This window comes from Rattus norvegicus, chromosome 8, assembly GCF_021556685.1.
Source record: "Rattus norvegicus strain SHRSP/BbbUtx chromosome 8, alternate assembly SHRSP_T2T, whole genome shotgun sequence".
NCBI lineage: Eukaryota > Metazoa > Chordata > Mammalia > Rodentia > Muridae > Rattus > Rattus norvegicus.
This window is the reverse complement of record NC_141541.1, coordinates 94,530,265-94,547,064: the sequence shown is the minus strand read 5'-3', so window position 1 is coordinate 94,547,064 and position 16,800 is coordinate 94,530,265. Positions and strand designations below refer to the sequence as shown.

Below are 16,800 nucleotides of genomic sequence, written 5' to 3'. Positions count from 1 at the left end.
GATCTAAAGAATATTTTGATATCAGATAGGGAGATGCAGGGTTTGGAATTTGCCCAGCTAGTTTTCAGTCTCGCTTTGGTCCAATATCTCTTCAGTATGCCCCTTTCCTACCTTTTGGAACAATAATGGATAGCCCGTGCCACTGTATGTTGGAACTATGTGATCTGGTTTTGATTTTGATATTATAGGGAATTAAAATTAGGAGGTTGCCTTTGAACTTTAAATATTTAAACATTGTTGAGACTGTTATAGAATATGGGGAGCTTCGAAGCTGAACTAAACGCATTTTTGCATTATGTTATAGCTACAAGCCTATGGGAACCAGGGAGTGGAATGTTCTGATTTGAATAGGTGTGACCCCCCCATAGACTCATGTGTCTAATTACTTGACCCATAAGGAGTGACACTCTTTGGAGGTGTGGCCTTGTTGGAGGAAGTGTGTCGATGTAGGGGTGGGTTTTGAGGTCTCCTGTGATCAAGCTATACCCAGTGTGATACCCAGTCTCCTTCTGCTACCTACAGATCATGATGTAGAACTCTCAACTCCTCCAGAACCATGTCTTCCTGGACACTGCCATACTTTCCAACATGATGATAATGGACTGCACCTCTGAACATGTAAGGCAGCCCCAATTAAATGTTGTCCTTTATAAGAGTTGCATTGGTCACGGTGTCTCTTCATAGCAATAAAACCCTAATTAAGACACTCTCCAACCTGAGACTGTCATTCTTGATAAGAAGCAGGGTGACACAGTGGTTAAGACACTGCTCATCCTAATAAATCTAAAGGTCAAATAAAGATTCCAGAATGTGTGTAGGCAAGGACATTTCTAAAAAGAAAGCATAGATGTGATCAAAGGATATCTGGAAGAATGCTCAGAGAGACATGGACAGTAAGACTGCAATGAGAAACCACCTCACACTTCTTAGATATTGACTACTATCAAAGAAAAGAGACTGGAGAGGTTAATAGGGTTTAAAACAGTTGCTATGCAAGCCTGAAGACCTGAGTTCAAATCCCAAGCACCTATATAAAACACCATGGCTATACATGTTTGTTACCCAGCACCATGGAAAGCATAGGCAAGAGTACTGTGGAAATTTGCTGGCTGCTGGCCTAGCTCCAAGTGCAGTGAGAAACTCTCTCTGAAGAGAATTAAACAGCAAGCAGCACAGCTGGATACCTGAAATCTGGCTGCCACATAAAAATGAATATATACGCTCATACCCGCACATGAACATATGCTACATCTCTCTCACCGTCTCTCTGTCTCTGTCTCTGTCTCTCTCTGCACGCCCCACATGTACACAATGAAAGGTTAAGTGTTGGCAAGAAGTGGGAAACAGGAAAGTCTTATACACTGGTGATGCTATTGAAAATTAATTCAGCCACTTTAAAAAAACGGTATTGAGGTTCTCCCCCCACACCCACACACAAAATTTAAAATAGAACTACCATGTCCCCCAGCAATTCTACTTCTGGGTGTGTATTTAAAGGATCTGAAATCAGCATATCAAAGAGAAGACATCTCACGTTGCACTGCAGCCCTGTTCACAGTAGCCAGAATATGGAGACCTCCTGGAGGTGCATCAGCAAACGTGTTGACTTTTTAAAATGAGGTATGCACTGTGGATTACATTCATGCTTTGAAAGACAGGGAATTTTACCATCTGTGGCAATGTGGATTAACTCAGAGAACACTGTGCTAACAGGAACGAGTCAGGTGTAGAGAAACAAACACTGACGAACTCACCTAAAGATGGACTCAAAAGCTTTCTAGCAGAGTCTGGAGGGGAGAGGGTGGATAGAGAAGGGAGAGATGCTGGTTAAAGGGCACAAAGCTTCCATGAGAAATGAGGGGTAAGCTATGGTGTTTTATTGCACAGCAGTGTGATTACAGTTACAATAGCTAAATGATAGATTCTGGTTCATCTCACACAGAGATGACAAGTGACGAATGGCAGGTGTGGCTACATTAAATGACTTGGTTTGATCATTGTAGAGTGCGCGTATACATCAAGATATCACAACATACCCCATAATTACACATATTTTTACATTTTAATAAAGGATGTGAGGTGTGTGTCTGTGAGGTGTGTGTGTGTGTGTGTGTGTGTGTGTGTGTGTGTGTGTGTGTGTGGTGGGGGCGGGGCAGTGAATTTCCTAGTGATACCTACTTCCTCTGATGTTTGAAAACAACTGAGAATCTGAAGTCTTTGAAGAGGGAAGGAGATGCAGCGAGATAGTTGAATAATTCTGGTTTCTTCTCGGTTGCTGTGATAAAAATCCTCTGATCAAAAGCAACTAAGGGGAGGAAAGGACTTATTTCAGCTTGCCGGTCTCAGTCCATCACTGAAGGAAAGGCAGGGCAGGACCTTATAAAGGGACCAGAAGGCTTGCCATTCCACACAACACGCCCTTCTACCAAGGAACTCATAGTCACAGAAGTACAACGGAACCATTGAGAAACACTGCTTACTGGCTCACTCACAGATCCATGCTTAAGTAGCTTTGACCACCTACCTGGAAGTGGGGCTGCCCACAGTAGGCTGGACTGCCCCCCATCTATCAGCAATCAAGATAAATCCATACAGATAGGTCCACAAGTCTCCCTTCTCAGGGACTCTAAGTTGTGTTGTTGACTGGTAAAGCTAACCAGAACCCCAGCCCCTCATACCAAATGAGAAAGCAGCAAGTGGCTGGAAACTTAGGTCAGAAAGGGAAAAGCTCCTGGAGAATGTCCTTCATCACCAGCATCTGCCACCAGGGCTGCACGGTCCTTACAGACTCTACGCTCTATGGTCTCCATGGCAATGAGGACCACTTAAGCAAACATTCCTTGCAGTCACTGCATTGCCAGATAGGCTGTTTCTCTAGCTTGGGTTTTCTGTGATGTTCAGTACAGAAAAGAAGTTGAGGTTACGTCTCATGAATGAGAAAACAGAATTCCTAGGGAGGCAGAGAAAAAAACTGAAGAGCATGAGGTAAATTTAAGATTTCTGGAGATTTTTGGAAGCATAGACATAAATGCATTGGTGAATTCAAATACATTCCTGCTGTGGTTGGTGTTTTGCTCAAATTCACTTTGTTTTGCTTTGCCTGCATCTACTCTCCTGGGATATTTAGGCCTGATCACTCTCTGAGAAAAACACATTCTTTGTCACCATAACAGTCTGGGCAATTTGTGTTTTTATGGTGATGATCTTGGAAACTTCATGCGTCATCATTGTCCTTTCTACTCAAACATACATACAAGATAGAGAAGAGTAAAATTCCTCATCATTTGCTATCTTAACGTGGCAGCTTTGTGATCAACCATCAGATCCAGTCTGCGTTTATTTCAAAGGATTTTGGAAGCAACAGCTACAAAAAGTGTTGGCATTTACACAATCAAGTAATTCTGTATAAGTTTTTAGAATGGGACCAAGCATCAAATAATTATGTACACATGGTGCTTTACTGTCCAAACAGAAGTCTCCATTAATACCTCACTTCTCGGAATGGGGAGGTGGCTCAGTGAGCACACCCCTTTTATGACCTGAGTTCGGATTCTCAGTATCCACATAAGAAGTCAGCCATGGTGGCTGTGATGAACCCCAACACTTGGGAGAGGGAGACAGGCAGAGCCCGAGGGCTCACAACCATCAGCCTGCCCTGCTGAGCCGGGTTCAGTGAGCCCTTCACTCTCAAAAGGTGGAAATGGTAGTGGAGAATATTGGGTGTTGATTCTGTACCCCATTCACATAGGTGAGTGAACCCCCACAAATACACAGACATGTATACAACATGTATACATATATATAAACACTACACACAAACAAATCCACACACACACATCCATGCACACACTAACTTCTTAATAAAGTCCTGCAATTTTGGAAGGATGGATGGAAAGATAGATTTTCTTTCTGGATTGTTTGAGGTGGTCTCAGTGGTAGGTCATGGTGAAGCTTAAAACAAGGCTTTAATATAAACCCTTTTAGTTTTAAAACCATACTACATTCTGGGTTGCAATAACACTATAAAAATGATTTGATAAAGGTTTTTGAAGAAAAAAGAGGAAAACTGCAAGTGAAAACAAAAACAGAACTCCTCTCTCCCAGGAGGAATCGCTTTTGTCTAGGGACAAGGCCCCTGATAGGTTGCTTATCCAGTCCCAAACATTCAGCTCCAAACGGAGGCACACACAAGCAACACCATCATCTTTATTGCCTCGTGTCTCCCAGGCCTGTGGTCCTTATAATTAAATTTAGGCTATTGTAGACTCTTTCTTTTATCACATCTATCTATCCTAACAGTCAGATTTAGGATAAAATAAAGGAGTATTTTTTTATTTGTCCTATAAGACAGCTCAGTGGTGAAAGGCTTTCCAACAATGGTGATGACCTTAGTTCAGTCCTTAGGGTAGGAGAGAATTGACTCTAGGAAGTTGTCTGCTCTTCTCTCCATAAGCACCATGATGTGTGTCCACCTTCCTCAGAATAAATGATAAATCAATGTACCATATAACACACACATATGTGTGTGTGTATATATATATATATATATATATGATTCTGTCCTTCATAAACATAGGTGAGTGAAGCCTCCAAAATACACATACATGTATACAAATATACACATATACACAGTACACACAAATACACAAATACCACATACATATCCATGCATACACTAACTTTGTAATATATAAAGTCATGCAATTTGGTAGGATTTATATATGGGTCGGATATGTTCATATGTATGTATGTGTGTGTATGTATGTATGTATGTATGTATGTATGTATGTATGTATGACATCCTTGAATATACCTGCTTTCCAAGTCTTTGCTTCACATTCTTGGTGTCCAGGAACACCTGTAGAAGAAATATTGAAAGGGTTTATGAACCACATTTATCTAGATCCTAAAAATCCATTAAGGACTGAGCTAAATGCCTTACCTGAATCATCTCAAAACAAATCTAAAGATGTGAACTACAGTGACCCCACTTTACAGAGATGTGTCTGGAGAACAGCATTTGGCAGAGTTACTGGTACCAGTCAGTCCTGTCTGACGCCAAAGCCTTTTCTCCTAACAACCACCTTTGCCTGAGAAAGTATGAGGGGGTGTCAGACTGAGGGCAGAGACAGGGTAGATTGTATGGATCCTGAAATGTGTTCCCATCATTAGGAACTCATATATCACAAGAGATTTAACTAGGCAGGAATGTTAGACAGTAGCAAAACCTCACATTAAACTAGGTTAAGCCAAGCAATTTTTATTTAGTATAAAAATTGGTAGCTTCCAGAAGGGAACCAGTCTAGTTTGGTGTTTTATTATATAGGCTGACTGTGTCCATGATGAAGATGATAATTCCTGATGTCTTACAGTTAGGATTATGGTCTCTGTAGCTCATGACTTCAACTAAATAACCTTCTTCACACCAGTTATGTTTTATTTTTGTGTGTTTGTTCTTTTCTTTTTTTTTTTCTTTAAGAAAATTTACTTGTTTCTCTACAGCGAAATAGGAAAGCAGAATACGTCTGTGCAAAGCACATGTCTGCAAAGTGGGTCTCAGATCATATCCTTTCTAAAGCAGGCTTCTTGTTGTAACCTTACTCCTGGCTTTTCCAAATCCAGCACAAATACATCTAGTCCGTTTTGGCCTTCATAGCTGCCTCCACTCTCAGACGGGCTTTCCTTTCTAGGTTCAAGCTTGTTAAAGACTCATGTCTTTTCGCAGCCTTCTTGCCCTCAATAACCATATTGACGCATCCTGCCACTGTCAGGGCAATCATTAAATAGCTGACCTTCACCCGGATCTTGTTCTTTGCAGCGTCAAGCATCTCAAATGAGATTGTCTCTGGTATCTCTTCCTCCTTCTTGAAGTGGCCTGACCATAGCAGAATCTTCCTCTTGAAGTCTGTGGACTTGTGCAGCGGCATCCTGTGTCTCTAAGACTGGGTTTGGAGCTTTGGGACTTTCCTGTGGCTTGGTGCAGAATCCATTGATCCTCTTCAAGTCAGTGTTTCTAACCTTAGAGACGAGGAAGCATTTCTTTCATATAACCTAAAACAATGTCCAGCCGCCAGGCGCAGGCTGCGGAGGCTCCACATGGCCGCCTGCTCCGCGCACAGCACCCCACGCGCCGCTGCGCTGGCGCTCCTCTTTTCTTTCTTTTTTTTTTTTTTTTTTTTTTTTTTTGGTTCTTTTTTTTCGGAGCTGGGGCCCGAACCCAGGGCCTTGCGCTTCCTAGGTAAGCGCTCTACCACTGAGCTAAATCCCCAGCCCCCTCCTTTCTTTTTTTAAGGATCTCTCTGTGTAGTGTGTAGCGTTGGCTGTTCTGGAACTCACTCTGTAGACCAGGCTGGCCTTGAACTCAGAAAGATCTACCTGCCTCTGCCTCCCCAGCACTGAGATTAAAGCACACCACCGCCCAACATGACACCAATTCTTAAAAGAGAACTCGGTTGATCTTGGATCACGTGCTCATTTTTTGATTAGTTACTATTGAGGGAAAGTGCAGTCCTCCTGTTGGCTAGCCCAAGAAAAGCAATATGTTATTAACAATAACCCTTTCTAGAGGGTCACACTACTTGGACAAAGAAATATCTAGCTTATTCTTAAACCGTAGATCAATAATACTGGAATAATAACCTTTTCCCCTAAAGCTTATTTTTCTTCTTTTTAGCAAAGAAATCATGAAATGTACAGAACTGTTGCTTCACTCTGAAAATAATAAAAAAAAAATTACCTAAGGTAAGAGCCATTCTTATAAGGAGAAGTGGAGATGAACCATTTTTATCTGAAATAAGTCTGATGGATTGAAAGCAATCTTTAACTTGGAATCTCCCGTGACAAATTATCTGCTAACATGCCTACCTTTGTTCTCCTCATCCAGCGTCCTCTTCTCTAATGGTGAGCAGGTGACTTATATTGAGAACTTGATGGTAGGGATATTGACAAACTAGCCCGGGGGTGGGGGTGGGGGATTGTTCTTTTCTGTTCTCCTTCCCTTCTTTCTCTAATTGCCTAGAAAACCAAGCTTTTAATACTCTCCAGAAGACTTCTTTACACTTTTTTTTCTAGTGGAGAACTCTTCTTATATTGTATCTAAGGTATTGAGTGTGTTCCCTTACTTTCTCCCATCCTTCTACTAGAAGCAATGTGCTTAAGCTCCCATTTACTATATTTGTGCCTTAATCAGAGCTATTATCTGTTTAAAATATAGTGGTGATCAATAAATATTGACTCTGACCTCATAGGTAGCAATGAATATCCTAGTAAGAGCACCAGTGGAAGGGGAAGCCCTGGGTCCTGCTAAGACTGAACCCCCAGTGAATGTGATTGTTGGGGGGAGGGCGGCAATGGGGGGGGAAGGACGGGGAGGGGAACACCCACAAAGAAGGGGAGGGGGAGCCCAGACCCGGTGAGAGAGAGACCCAACCGCCTGGTCAGGTGGGCACTCCTGAGGCTGCAGAGCGGAAGAGACCACCAACACTGCTCACCCCTGCCCACATCCCTGGCCCAAGAGGAAACTGTATAAGGCCTCTGGGCTCCCATGGGGGAGCGGCAGGACCCCTGCCAGAGACACCGCCGGACCCTGAAGGAAACAGACCGGATAAACAGTTCTCTGCACCCAAATCCCGTGGGAGGGAGAGCTAAACCTTCAGAGAGGCAGACAAGCCTGGGAAACCAGAAGAGACTGCTCCCTGCACACACATCTCGGACGCCAGAGGAAAAAGCCAAAGACCATCTGGAACCCTGGTGCACTGAAGCTCCCGGAAGGGGCGGCACAGGTCTTCCTGGTTGCTGCCGCTGCAGAGAGCCCCTGGGCAGCACCCCACGAGCGAACCTGAGCCACGGGACCACAGGTAAGACCAAATTTTCTGCTGCAAGAAAGCTGCCTGGTGAACTCAAGACACAGACCCACAGGAACAGCTGAAGACCTGTAGAGAGGAAAAACTACACGCCCGAAAGCAGAACACTCTGTCCCCAGAACTGACTGAAAGAGAGGAAAACAGGTCTACAGCACTCCTGACACACAGGCTTATAGGACAGTCTAGCCACTGTCAGAAATAGCAGAACAAAGTAACACTAGAGATAATCTGATGGCGAGAGGCAAGCGCAGGAACCCAAGCAACAGAAACCAAGACTACATGCCATCATCGGAGCCCAATTCTCCCACCAAAACAAACATGGAATATCCAAACACACCAGAAAAGCAAGATCTAGTTTCAAAATCATATTTGATCATGATGCTGGAGGACTTCAAGAAAGACATGAACACACTTAGGGAAGCACAGGAAAACATTAATAAACAAGTAAAAGCCTACAGAGAGGAATCACAAAAATCCCTGAAAGAATTCCAGGAAAACACAATCAAACAGTTGAAGGAATTAAAAATGGAAATAGAAGCAATCAAGAAAGAACACATGGAAACAACCCTGGATATAGAAAACCAAAAGAAGAGACAAGGAGCTGTAGATACAAGCTTCACCAACAGAATACAAGAGATGGAAGAGAGAATCTCAGGAGCAGAAGATTCCATAGAAATCATTGACTCAACTGTCAAAGATAATGTAAAGCGGAAAAAGCTACTGGTCCAAAACATACAGGAAATCCAGGACTCAATGAGAAGATCAAACCTAAGGATAATATGTATAGAAGAGAGTGAAGACTCCCAGCTCAAAGGACCAGTAAATATCTTCAACAAAATCATAGAAGAAAACTTCCCTAACCTAAAAAAAGAGATACCCATAGACATACAAGAAGCCTACAGAACTCCAAATAGATTGGACCAGAAAAGAAACACCTCCCGTCATATAATTGTCAAAACACCAAACGCACAAAATAAAGAAAGAATATTAAAAGCAGTAAGGGAAAAAGGTCAAGTAACATATAAAGGGAGACCTATCAGAATCACACCAGACTTCTCGCCAGAAACTATGAAGGCCAGAAGATCCTGGACTGATGTTATACAGACCCTAAGAGAACACAAATGCCAGCCCAGGTTACTGTATCCAGCAAAACTCTCAATTAACATTGATGGAGAAACCAAGATATTCCATGACAAAACCAAATTTACACAATATCTTTCTACAAATCCAGCACTACAAAGGATAATAAATGGTAAAGCCCAACATAAGGAGGCAAGCTATACCCTAGAAGAAGCAAGAACCTAATCGTCTTGGCAACAAAACAAAGAGAATGAAAGCACACAAATATAACCTCACATCCAAATATGAATATAACTGGAAGCAATAATCACTATTCCTTAATATCTCTCAATATCAATGGCCTCAACTCCCCAATAAAAAGACATAGATTAACAAACTGGATACGCAACGAGGACCCTGCATTCTGCTGCCTACAGGAAACACACCTCAGAGACAAAGACAGACACTACCTCAGAGTGAAAGGCTGGAAAACAACTTTCCAAGCAAATGGTCAGAAGAAGCAAGCTGGAGTAGCCATTCTAATATCAAATAAAATCAATTTCCAACTAAAAGTCATCAAAAAAGATAAGGAAGGACACTTCATATTCATCAAAGGAAAAATCAACCAAGATGAACTCTCAATCCTAAATATCTATGCCCCAAATACAAGGGCACCTACATACGTAAAAGAAACCTTACTAAAGCTCAAAACACACATTGCACCTCACACAATAATAGTGGGAGATTTCAACACCCCACTCTCATCAATGGACAGATCATGGAAACAGAAATTAAACAGTGATGTAGGCAGACTAAGAGAAGTCATGAGCCAAATGGACTTAACGGATATTTATAGAACATTCTATCCTAAAGCAAAAGGATATACCTTCTTCTCAGCTCCTCATGGTACTTTCTCCAAAATTGACCATATAATTGGTCAAAAAACGGGCCTCAACAGGTACAGAAAGATAGAAATAATCCCATGCGTGCTATCGGACCACCACGGCCTAAAACTGGTCTTCAATAACAATAAGGGAAGAATGCCCACATATACGTGGAAATTGAACAATGCTCTACTCAATGATAACCTGGTCAAGGAAGAAATAAAGAAAGAAATTAAAAACTTTTTAGAATTTAATGAAAATGAAGATACAACATACTCAAACTTATGGGACACAATGAAAGCTGTGCTAAGAGGAAAACTCATAGCGCTGAGTGCCTGCAGAAAGAAACAGGAAAGAGCATATGTCAGCAGCTTGACAGCACACCTAAAAGCTCTAGAACAAAAAGAAGCAAATACACCCAGGAGGAGTAGAAGGCAGGAAATAATCAAACTCAGAGCTGAAATCAACCAAGTAGAAACAAAAAGGACCATAGAAAGAATCAACAGAACCAAAAGTTGGTTCTTTGAGAAAATCAACAAGATAGATAAACCCTTAGCCAGACTAACGAGAGGACACAGAGAGTGTGTCCAAATTAACAAAATCAGAAATGAAAAGGGAGACATAACTACAGATTCGGAGGAAATTCAAAAAATCATCAGATCTTACTATAAAAACCTATATTCAACAAAACTTGAAAATCTGCAGGAAATGGACAATTTCCTAGACAGATACCAGGTATCGAAGTTAAATCAGGAACAGATAAACCAGTTAAACAACCCCATAACTCCTAAGGAAATAGAAGCAGTCATTAAAGGTCTCCCAACCAAAAAGAGCCCAGGTCCAGACGGGTTTAGTGCAGAATTCTATCAAACCTTCATAGAAGACCTCATACCAATATTATCCAAACTATTCCACAAAATTGAAACAGATGGAGCCCTACCGAATTCCTTCTACGAAGCCACAATTACTCTTATAGCTAAACCACACAAAGACACAACAAAGAAAGAGAACTTCAGACCAATTTCCCTTATGAATATCGATGCAAAAATACTCAATAAAATTCTGGCAAACCGAATTCAAGAGCACATCAAAACAATCATCCACCATGATCAAGTAGGCTTCATCCCAGGCATGCAGGGATGGTTTAATATACGGAAAACCATCAACGTGATCCATTATATAAACAAACTGAAAGAACAGAACCACATGATCATTTCATTAGATGCTGAGAAAGCATTTGACAAAATTCAACACCCCTTCATGATAAAAGTCCTGGAAAGAATAGGAATTCAAGGCCCATACCTAAACATAGTAAAAGCCATATACAGCAAACCAGTTGCTAACATTAAACTAAATGGAGAGAAACTTGAAGCAATCCCACTAAAATCAGGGACTAGACAAGGCTGCCCACTCTCTCCCTACTTATTCAATATAGTTCTTGAAGTTCTAGCCAGAGCAATCAGACAACAAAAGGAGATCAAAGGGATACAGATCGGAAAAGAAGAGGTCAAAATATCACTATTTGCAGATGACATGATAGTATATTTAAGTGATCCCAAAAGTTCCACCAGAGAACTACTAAAGCTGATAAACAACTTCAGCAAAGTGGCTGGGTATAAAATTAACTCAAATAAGTCAGTTGCCTTCCTCTATACAAAAGAGAAACAAGCCGAGAAAGAAATTAGGGAAACGACACCCTTCATAATAGACCCAAATAATATAAAGTACCTCGGTGTGACTTTAACCAAGCAAGTAAAAGATCTGTACAATAAGAACTTCAAGACACTGAGGAAAGAAATTGAAGAAGACCTCAGAAGATGGAAAGATCTCCCATGCTCATGGATTGGCAGGATTAATATAGTAAAAATGGCCATTTTACCAAAAGCAATCTACAGATTCAATGCAATCCCCATCAAAATACCAATCCAATTCTTCAAAGAGTTAGACAGAACAATTTGCAAATTCATCTGGAATAACAAAAAACCCAGGATAGCTAAAGCTATCCTCAACAATAAAAGGACTTCAGGGGGAATCACTATCCCTGAACTCAAGCAGTATTACAGAGCAATAGTGATAAAAACTGCATGGTATTGGTACAGAGACAGACAGATAGACCAATGGAATAGAATTGAAGACCCAGAAATGAACCCACACACCTATGGTCACTTGATTTTTGACAAAGGAGCCAAAACCATCCAATGGAAAAAAGATAGCATTTTCAGCAAATGGTGCTGGTTCAACTGGAGGTCAACATGTAGAAGAATGCAGATCGATCCATGCTTATCACCCTGTACAAAGCTTAAGTCCTAGTGGATCAAGGACCTCCACATCAAACCAGACACACTCAAACTAATAGAAGAAAAACTAGGGAAGCATCTGGAACACATGGGCACTGGAAAAAATTTCCTGAACAAAACACCAATGGCTTATGCTCTAAGATCAAGAATCGACAAATGGGATCTCATAAAACTGCAAAGCTTCTGTAAGGCAAAGGACACTGTGGTTAGGACAAAACGGCAACCAACAGATTGGGAAAAGATCTTTACCAATCCTACAACAGATAGAGGCCTTATATCCAAAATATACAAAGAACTCAAGAAGTTAGACCGCAGGGAAACAAATAACCCTATTAAAAAATGGGGTTCAGAGCTAAACAAAGAATTCACAGCTGAGGAATGCCGAATGGCTGAGAAACACCTAAAGAAATGTTCAACATCTTTAGTCATAAGGGAAATGCAAATCAAAACAACCCTGAGATTTCACCTCACACCAGTGCGATTGGCTAAGATCAAAAACTCAGGTGACAGCAGATGCTGGCGAGGATGTGGAGAAAGAGGAACACTCCTCCATTGTTGGTGGGATTGCAGACTGGTAAAACCATTCTGGAAATCAGTCTGGAGGTTCCTCAGAAAATTGGACATTGAACTGCCTGAGGATCCAGCTATACCTCTCTTGGGCATATACCCAAAAGATGCCTCAACATATAAAAGAGACACGTGCTCCACTATGTTCATCGCAGCCTTATTTATAATAGCCAGAAAATGGAAAGAACCCAGATGCCCTTCAACAGAGGAATGGATTCAGAAAATGTGGTACATCTACACAATGGAATATTACTCAGCTTTCAAAAACAATGACTTATGAAATTCGTAGGCAAATGGTTGGAACTGGAAAATATCATCCTGAGTGAGCTAACCCAATCACAGAAAGACATACATGGTATGCACTCATTGATAAGTGGCTATTAGCCCAAATGCTTGAATTTCCCTAGATCCCTAGAACAAACGAAACTCAAGACGGATGATCAAAATGTGAATGCTTCACTCCTTCTTTAAATGAGGAAAAAGAATACCCTTGGCAGGGAAGGGAGAGGCAAAGATTAAAACAGGGACTGAAGGAACACCCATTCAGAGCCTGCCCCACATGTGGCCCATACATATACAGCCACCCAATTAGACAAGATGGATGAAGCAAAGAAGTGCAGACCGACAGGAGCCGGATGTAGATCGCTCCTGAGAGACACAGCCAGAATACAGCAAATACAGAGGCGAATGTCAGCAGCAAACCACTGAACTGAGAATAGGTCCCCTATTGAAGGAATCAGAGAAAGAACTGGAAGAGCTTGAAGGGGCTCGAGACCCCAAAAGTACAACAATGCCAAGCAACCAGAGCTTCCAGGGACTAAGCCACTACCTAAAGACTATACATGGACTGACCCTGGACTCTGACCCCATAGGTAGCAATGAATATCCTAGTAAGAGCACCAGTGGAAGGGGAAGCCCTGGGTCCTGCTAAGACTGAACCCCCAGTGAACTAGTCTATGGGGGGAGGGCGGCAATGGGGGGAGGGTTGGGAGGGGAACACCCATAAGGAAGGGGAGGGGGGAGGGGGATGTTTGCCCGGAAACCGGGAAAGGGAATAATACTCGAAATGTATATAAGAAATACTCAAGTTAATAAAAAAAAAAAAAAAAAAAGAAGGGGAGGGGGAGGGATTAGGGGGATGTTTGCCCGGAAACCGGGAAAGGGAATAATACTCGAAATGTATATAAGAAATACTCAAGTTAATAAAAAAAAAAAAAAAAGAAGGGGAGGGGGAGGGATTAGGGGGATGTTTGCCCGGAAACTGGGAAAGGGAATAACACTCGAAATGTATATAAGAAATACTCAAGTTAATAATAATAAAAAAAGATGAAACAAGAAAAAAAATAAATATTGACTAAGTGAATGAAAACATATTATTGTTGTTATTTCTGCTGCTGCTGTTGTTGTTATTATTATTATTATTATTATTATATGTGTAAGATGCTGATTCTCTGATTTGGTAAGATTCAAGACAATGGAATCCAGAAAATCATTTGTAAAACTCAAATCACCACAGACATGTCTAAATTGATATCTCAATGTATAATCATATACCCAAATGATTCTCATACCAGACTTTTGGTATGAAGTAACAGAATCGAATGCTTAAGGAGGCATAAAATGCATACATTTCGGTGAGTTTTGGAGTCCAGCAGAACCAGGTTCTATTGCTAGCTCTTCCGGTTGTTGTTACTATGCACTGAGTGCCTGTAACACTGGGTGGTGTGACACAGCAACCAGGTAGCACTCACAGAAGTCCTTCATGCACTTGTTGTGCACAGAGAAATCAAGCTGGAACTGGACTGGAAGTTTCCTCCGATGAGAGCTTTCAAAGTGCTTTGGAAACTGCTGAAGGAGAAAATTCACCCAGCATAGCAATGTAACAGGCCAGACTTGCCTGCTAGTGCAACAATGACAGCTTATGTGGAAGGAGCCAGCCACTTTCAGATTAGATTTGAAGCCCACTACACAGAATGGATGAATACCTGGTACTGTAAACCTAGTCAAAGACCCTGGCTTTGAATGCCAGAGGCCCACAGGGCCAACCTACGACTATTGTTTTGTTAACTGGAATGATGTCAGATTTGCCTCTAAGTGTTTATATTCATATACATAGATGAGTGCTATTCTCGGCCCTGATCAGAGAAACTTGTTTCACACAGGCAATTGTTGGTGCATTGACCCAAAAACTGATCGATGTGCTAAGAGTAAGTGACCTTTAATTGCTTGTTCCTTAATAGGGCTCGAAGCTCCTTCCCTCACAACAAGGCTCATGAAAGATCACAAAAGAGAGAGCAGGAAGAGTGTAAGATATGGAGGATGGAAACATTCGATCTGAACAATGGTGGACACACGGACCAGCTGGCTGCTCCAGGTCACCATGAGCCCTGAAGGCCTGCTGCCCCTACTACCCTGAACAGCTGACTGAAAGAGGAGATGCTTGGGCCTCAATTTTGCATCCTTGATTACCATAAAAGTCAGCCCCAACGCTGGCTGCACTTGTGAGCCAAATCTCCCCGGGTTCTGGCAGGGAGACCTTTCTTTGATGCCATATTCACTCAATTGCCTAATGTCCTGGTGACTCCGGGAGGGAGGAACCTGTAGTCACTGTGGCAGAGGTCAGGGGACATGCTGCTGGGGAAACGGATGGCCCTTAACACCTTGGCCTGCCGCAGTGGAATTGCCAGCAAACGGCAGTGACAGCTGTAAATGTGGCCAGGAGCACCGGCTGGACTGGATGCATGGCGGGCACAAGGAAGACCATACCGGGGTTCCGACTGGTAGAGAAGTGTGGGCTCCTATTAAGCAGGGCTGCATGTCACCAGTATGACCAGGAATGGTTGGTGATGGTGAAAGACAACCAGGTGGTGGCAGCCGGCAGCATGAAAAAGACAGTGCAGCGTTGAAGGCCCCTCGGGCAGCCCATATCTCCCTGAAGGTAAGAGGCGGAATGTAGCAGCCTGAAGGAGGCCTTGCAGGCAGCAGAGACTGGGGCTGACCTGGTAATGCTTGACAACCTCAAGCCTGAGAAGCTGCATCCCACAGTAGCTGCACTTAAAGCCAAATTCCCCAGGGTGGCTGTGGAAGCCAACGGGGACATCACACTGGGCAACCTCCATCACTTCTGTGGAGGGCACACTGACGTCATCTCATTCGGGATGCTGACCCAGGCCACGCCTCATGCCCGCCAGTCCTAAACTCGAAGAAGATGCCACCAGAATAGACTACTGCGGCCTGTTTTGTTGGGCCTCTCAGGATCATCTTTAGGTTCAGAGGCCAACAGGAATACCTGGCATTAACCTAGGCTTCCTGCTGGCTCTGCCATCTCCAGCTTCTGTGTCTTGCCAGGGCTGACTTTGGTTTTGCTCGCTTCAGTTTTTTCATCTGTTAAATGGGTCTAATAAATGTTCAGCCTTACTGGGCTGTAGATGACAACTAAATAAAAAAAAAAGATTTGCAGGATGAGAAAATGCCATAAAACTGCCATTCTTTTTTTTTTTTTAAACAATTAAGTCAATTTATTTAAACAGTGGACTTAGGCATCTGCAATGGTGACTTCAACCTCCACTCCAGGCTCAATACTGATGGAAGTAATCTGCTTAACAATCTCTGAAGGACTGTGTAAGTCAATGAGTCGCTTGTGGATTCTCATCTGGAAACGATCCCACGTCTTGGAGCCTTCACCGCAAGGGGTTTTTCTGGTAGTGATTCTCAATGTCTTGGTAGGCATGCGCACTGGTCCTTTCACTTTCAGATTCTTCTCCTTTGCGCCTCTGATCAAGTCCGCACAAACCTTTTCCAGCGACTTCACGTTGCGGCTGGTGAGCGTGATTCGAATCCGGTGAATCGCCACTTCGGGCTCCACGGGAGTCTTCCCGGTATCTTTAAATGCCATGGCTGAGGCGTAAAAACTGCCATTCTTAACATGCAAGGCAGCAAAGTCTATTGGACAAGACTGGTCCTATCGACATTTCATCCTGGATAATAGGGGCGGGGCTTAAAAGGCCCCACCCTCCCTGAGGCGGCATAGGCACCTAATGATGGCTGAAAGAGGGGAAGTTACATTCCTCAGTTGTGTATCCACTGGTACATTGCCCTTATTTATGTAAATAATCCCTGACTCAGGCTTAA

The 16,800-nt window shown here is 42.5% G+C and overlaps 1 protein-coding gene and 2 pseudogenes across 1 annotated transcript; 1 reads left to right on the top strand and 2 right to left on the bottom strand.

The window, feature by feature from the left end:
* Positions 1–5,574: 5,574 nt before the first annotated feature.
* Positions 5,575–6,098, bottom strand: Fam162a-ps1 (family with sequence similarity 162, member A, pseudogene 1; annotated as a pseudogene).
* An 8,890-nt stretch (positions 6,099–14,988) lies between these two features.
* Positions 14,989–15,955, top strand: LOC148004285 (nicotinate-nucleotide pyrophosphorylase [carboxylating] pseudogene; annotated as a pseudogene).
* A 214-nt stretch (positions 15,956–16,169) lies between these two features.
* On the bottom strand, positions 16,170–16,573 carry Rps20l4 (ribosomal protein S20 like 4). The gene has a single exon (XM_087564173.1). The coding sequence runs from the start codon at positions 16,562–16,564 to the stop codon at positions 16,205–16,207; it is 360 nt and encodes a 119-aa protein (XP_087420299.1). The 5' UTR covers positions 16,565–16,573; the 3' UTR covers positions 16,170–16,204.
* Between the last annotated feature and the right edge of the window lie 227 nt (positions 16,574–16,800).

What these genes read in the sequence shown, in the direction of transcription:
- Rps20l4 (XM_087564173.1), bottom strand. Translation starts at nt 16,564, where the DNA reads ATGGCATTTAAAGATACCGGGAAGACTCCCGTGGAGCCCGAAGTGGCG.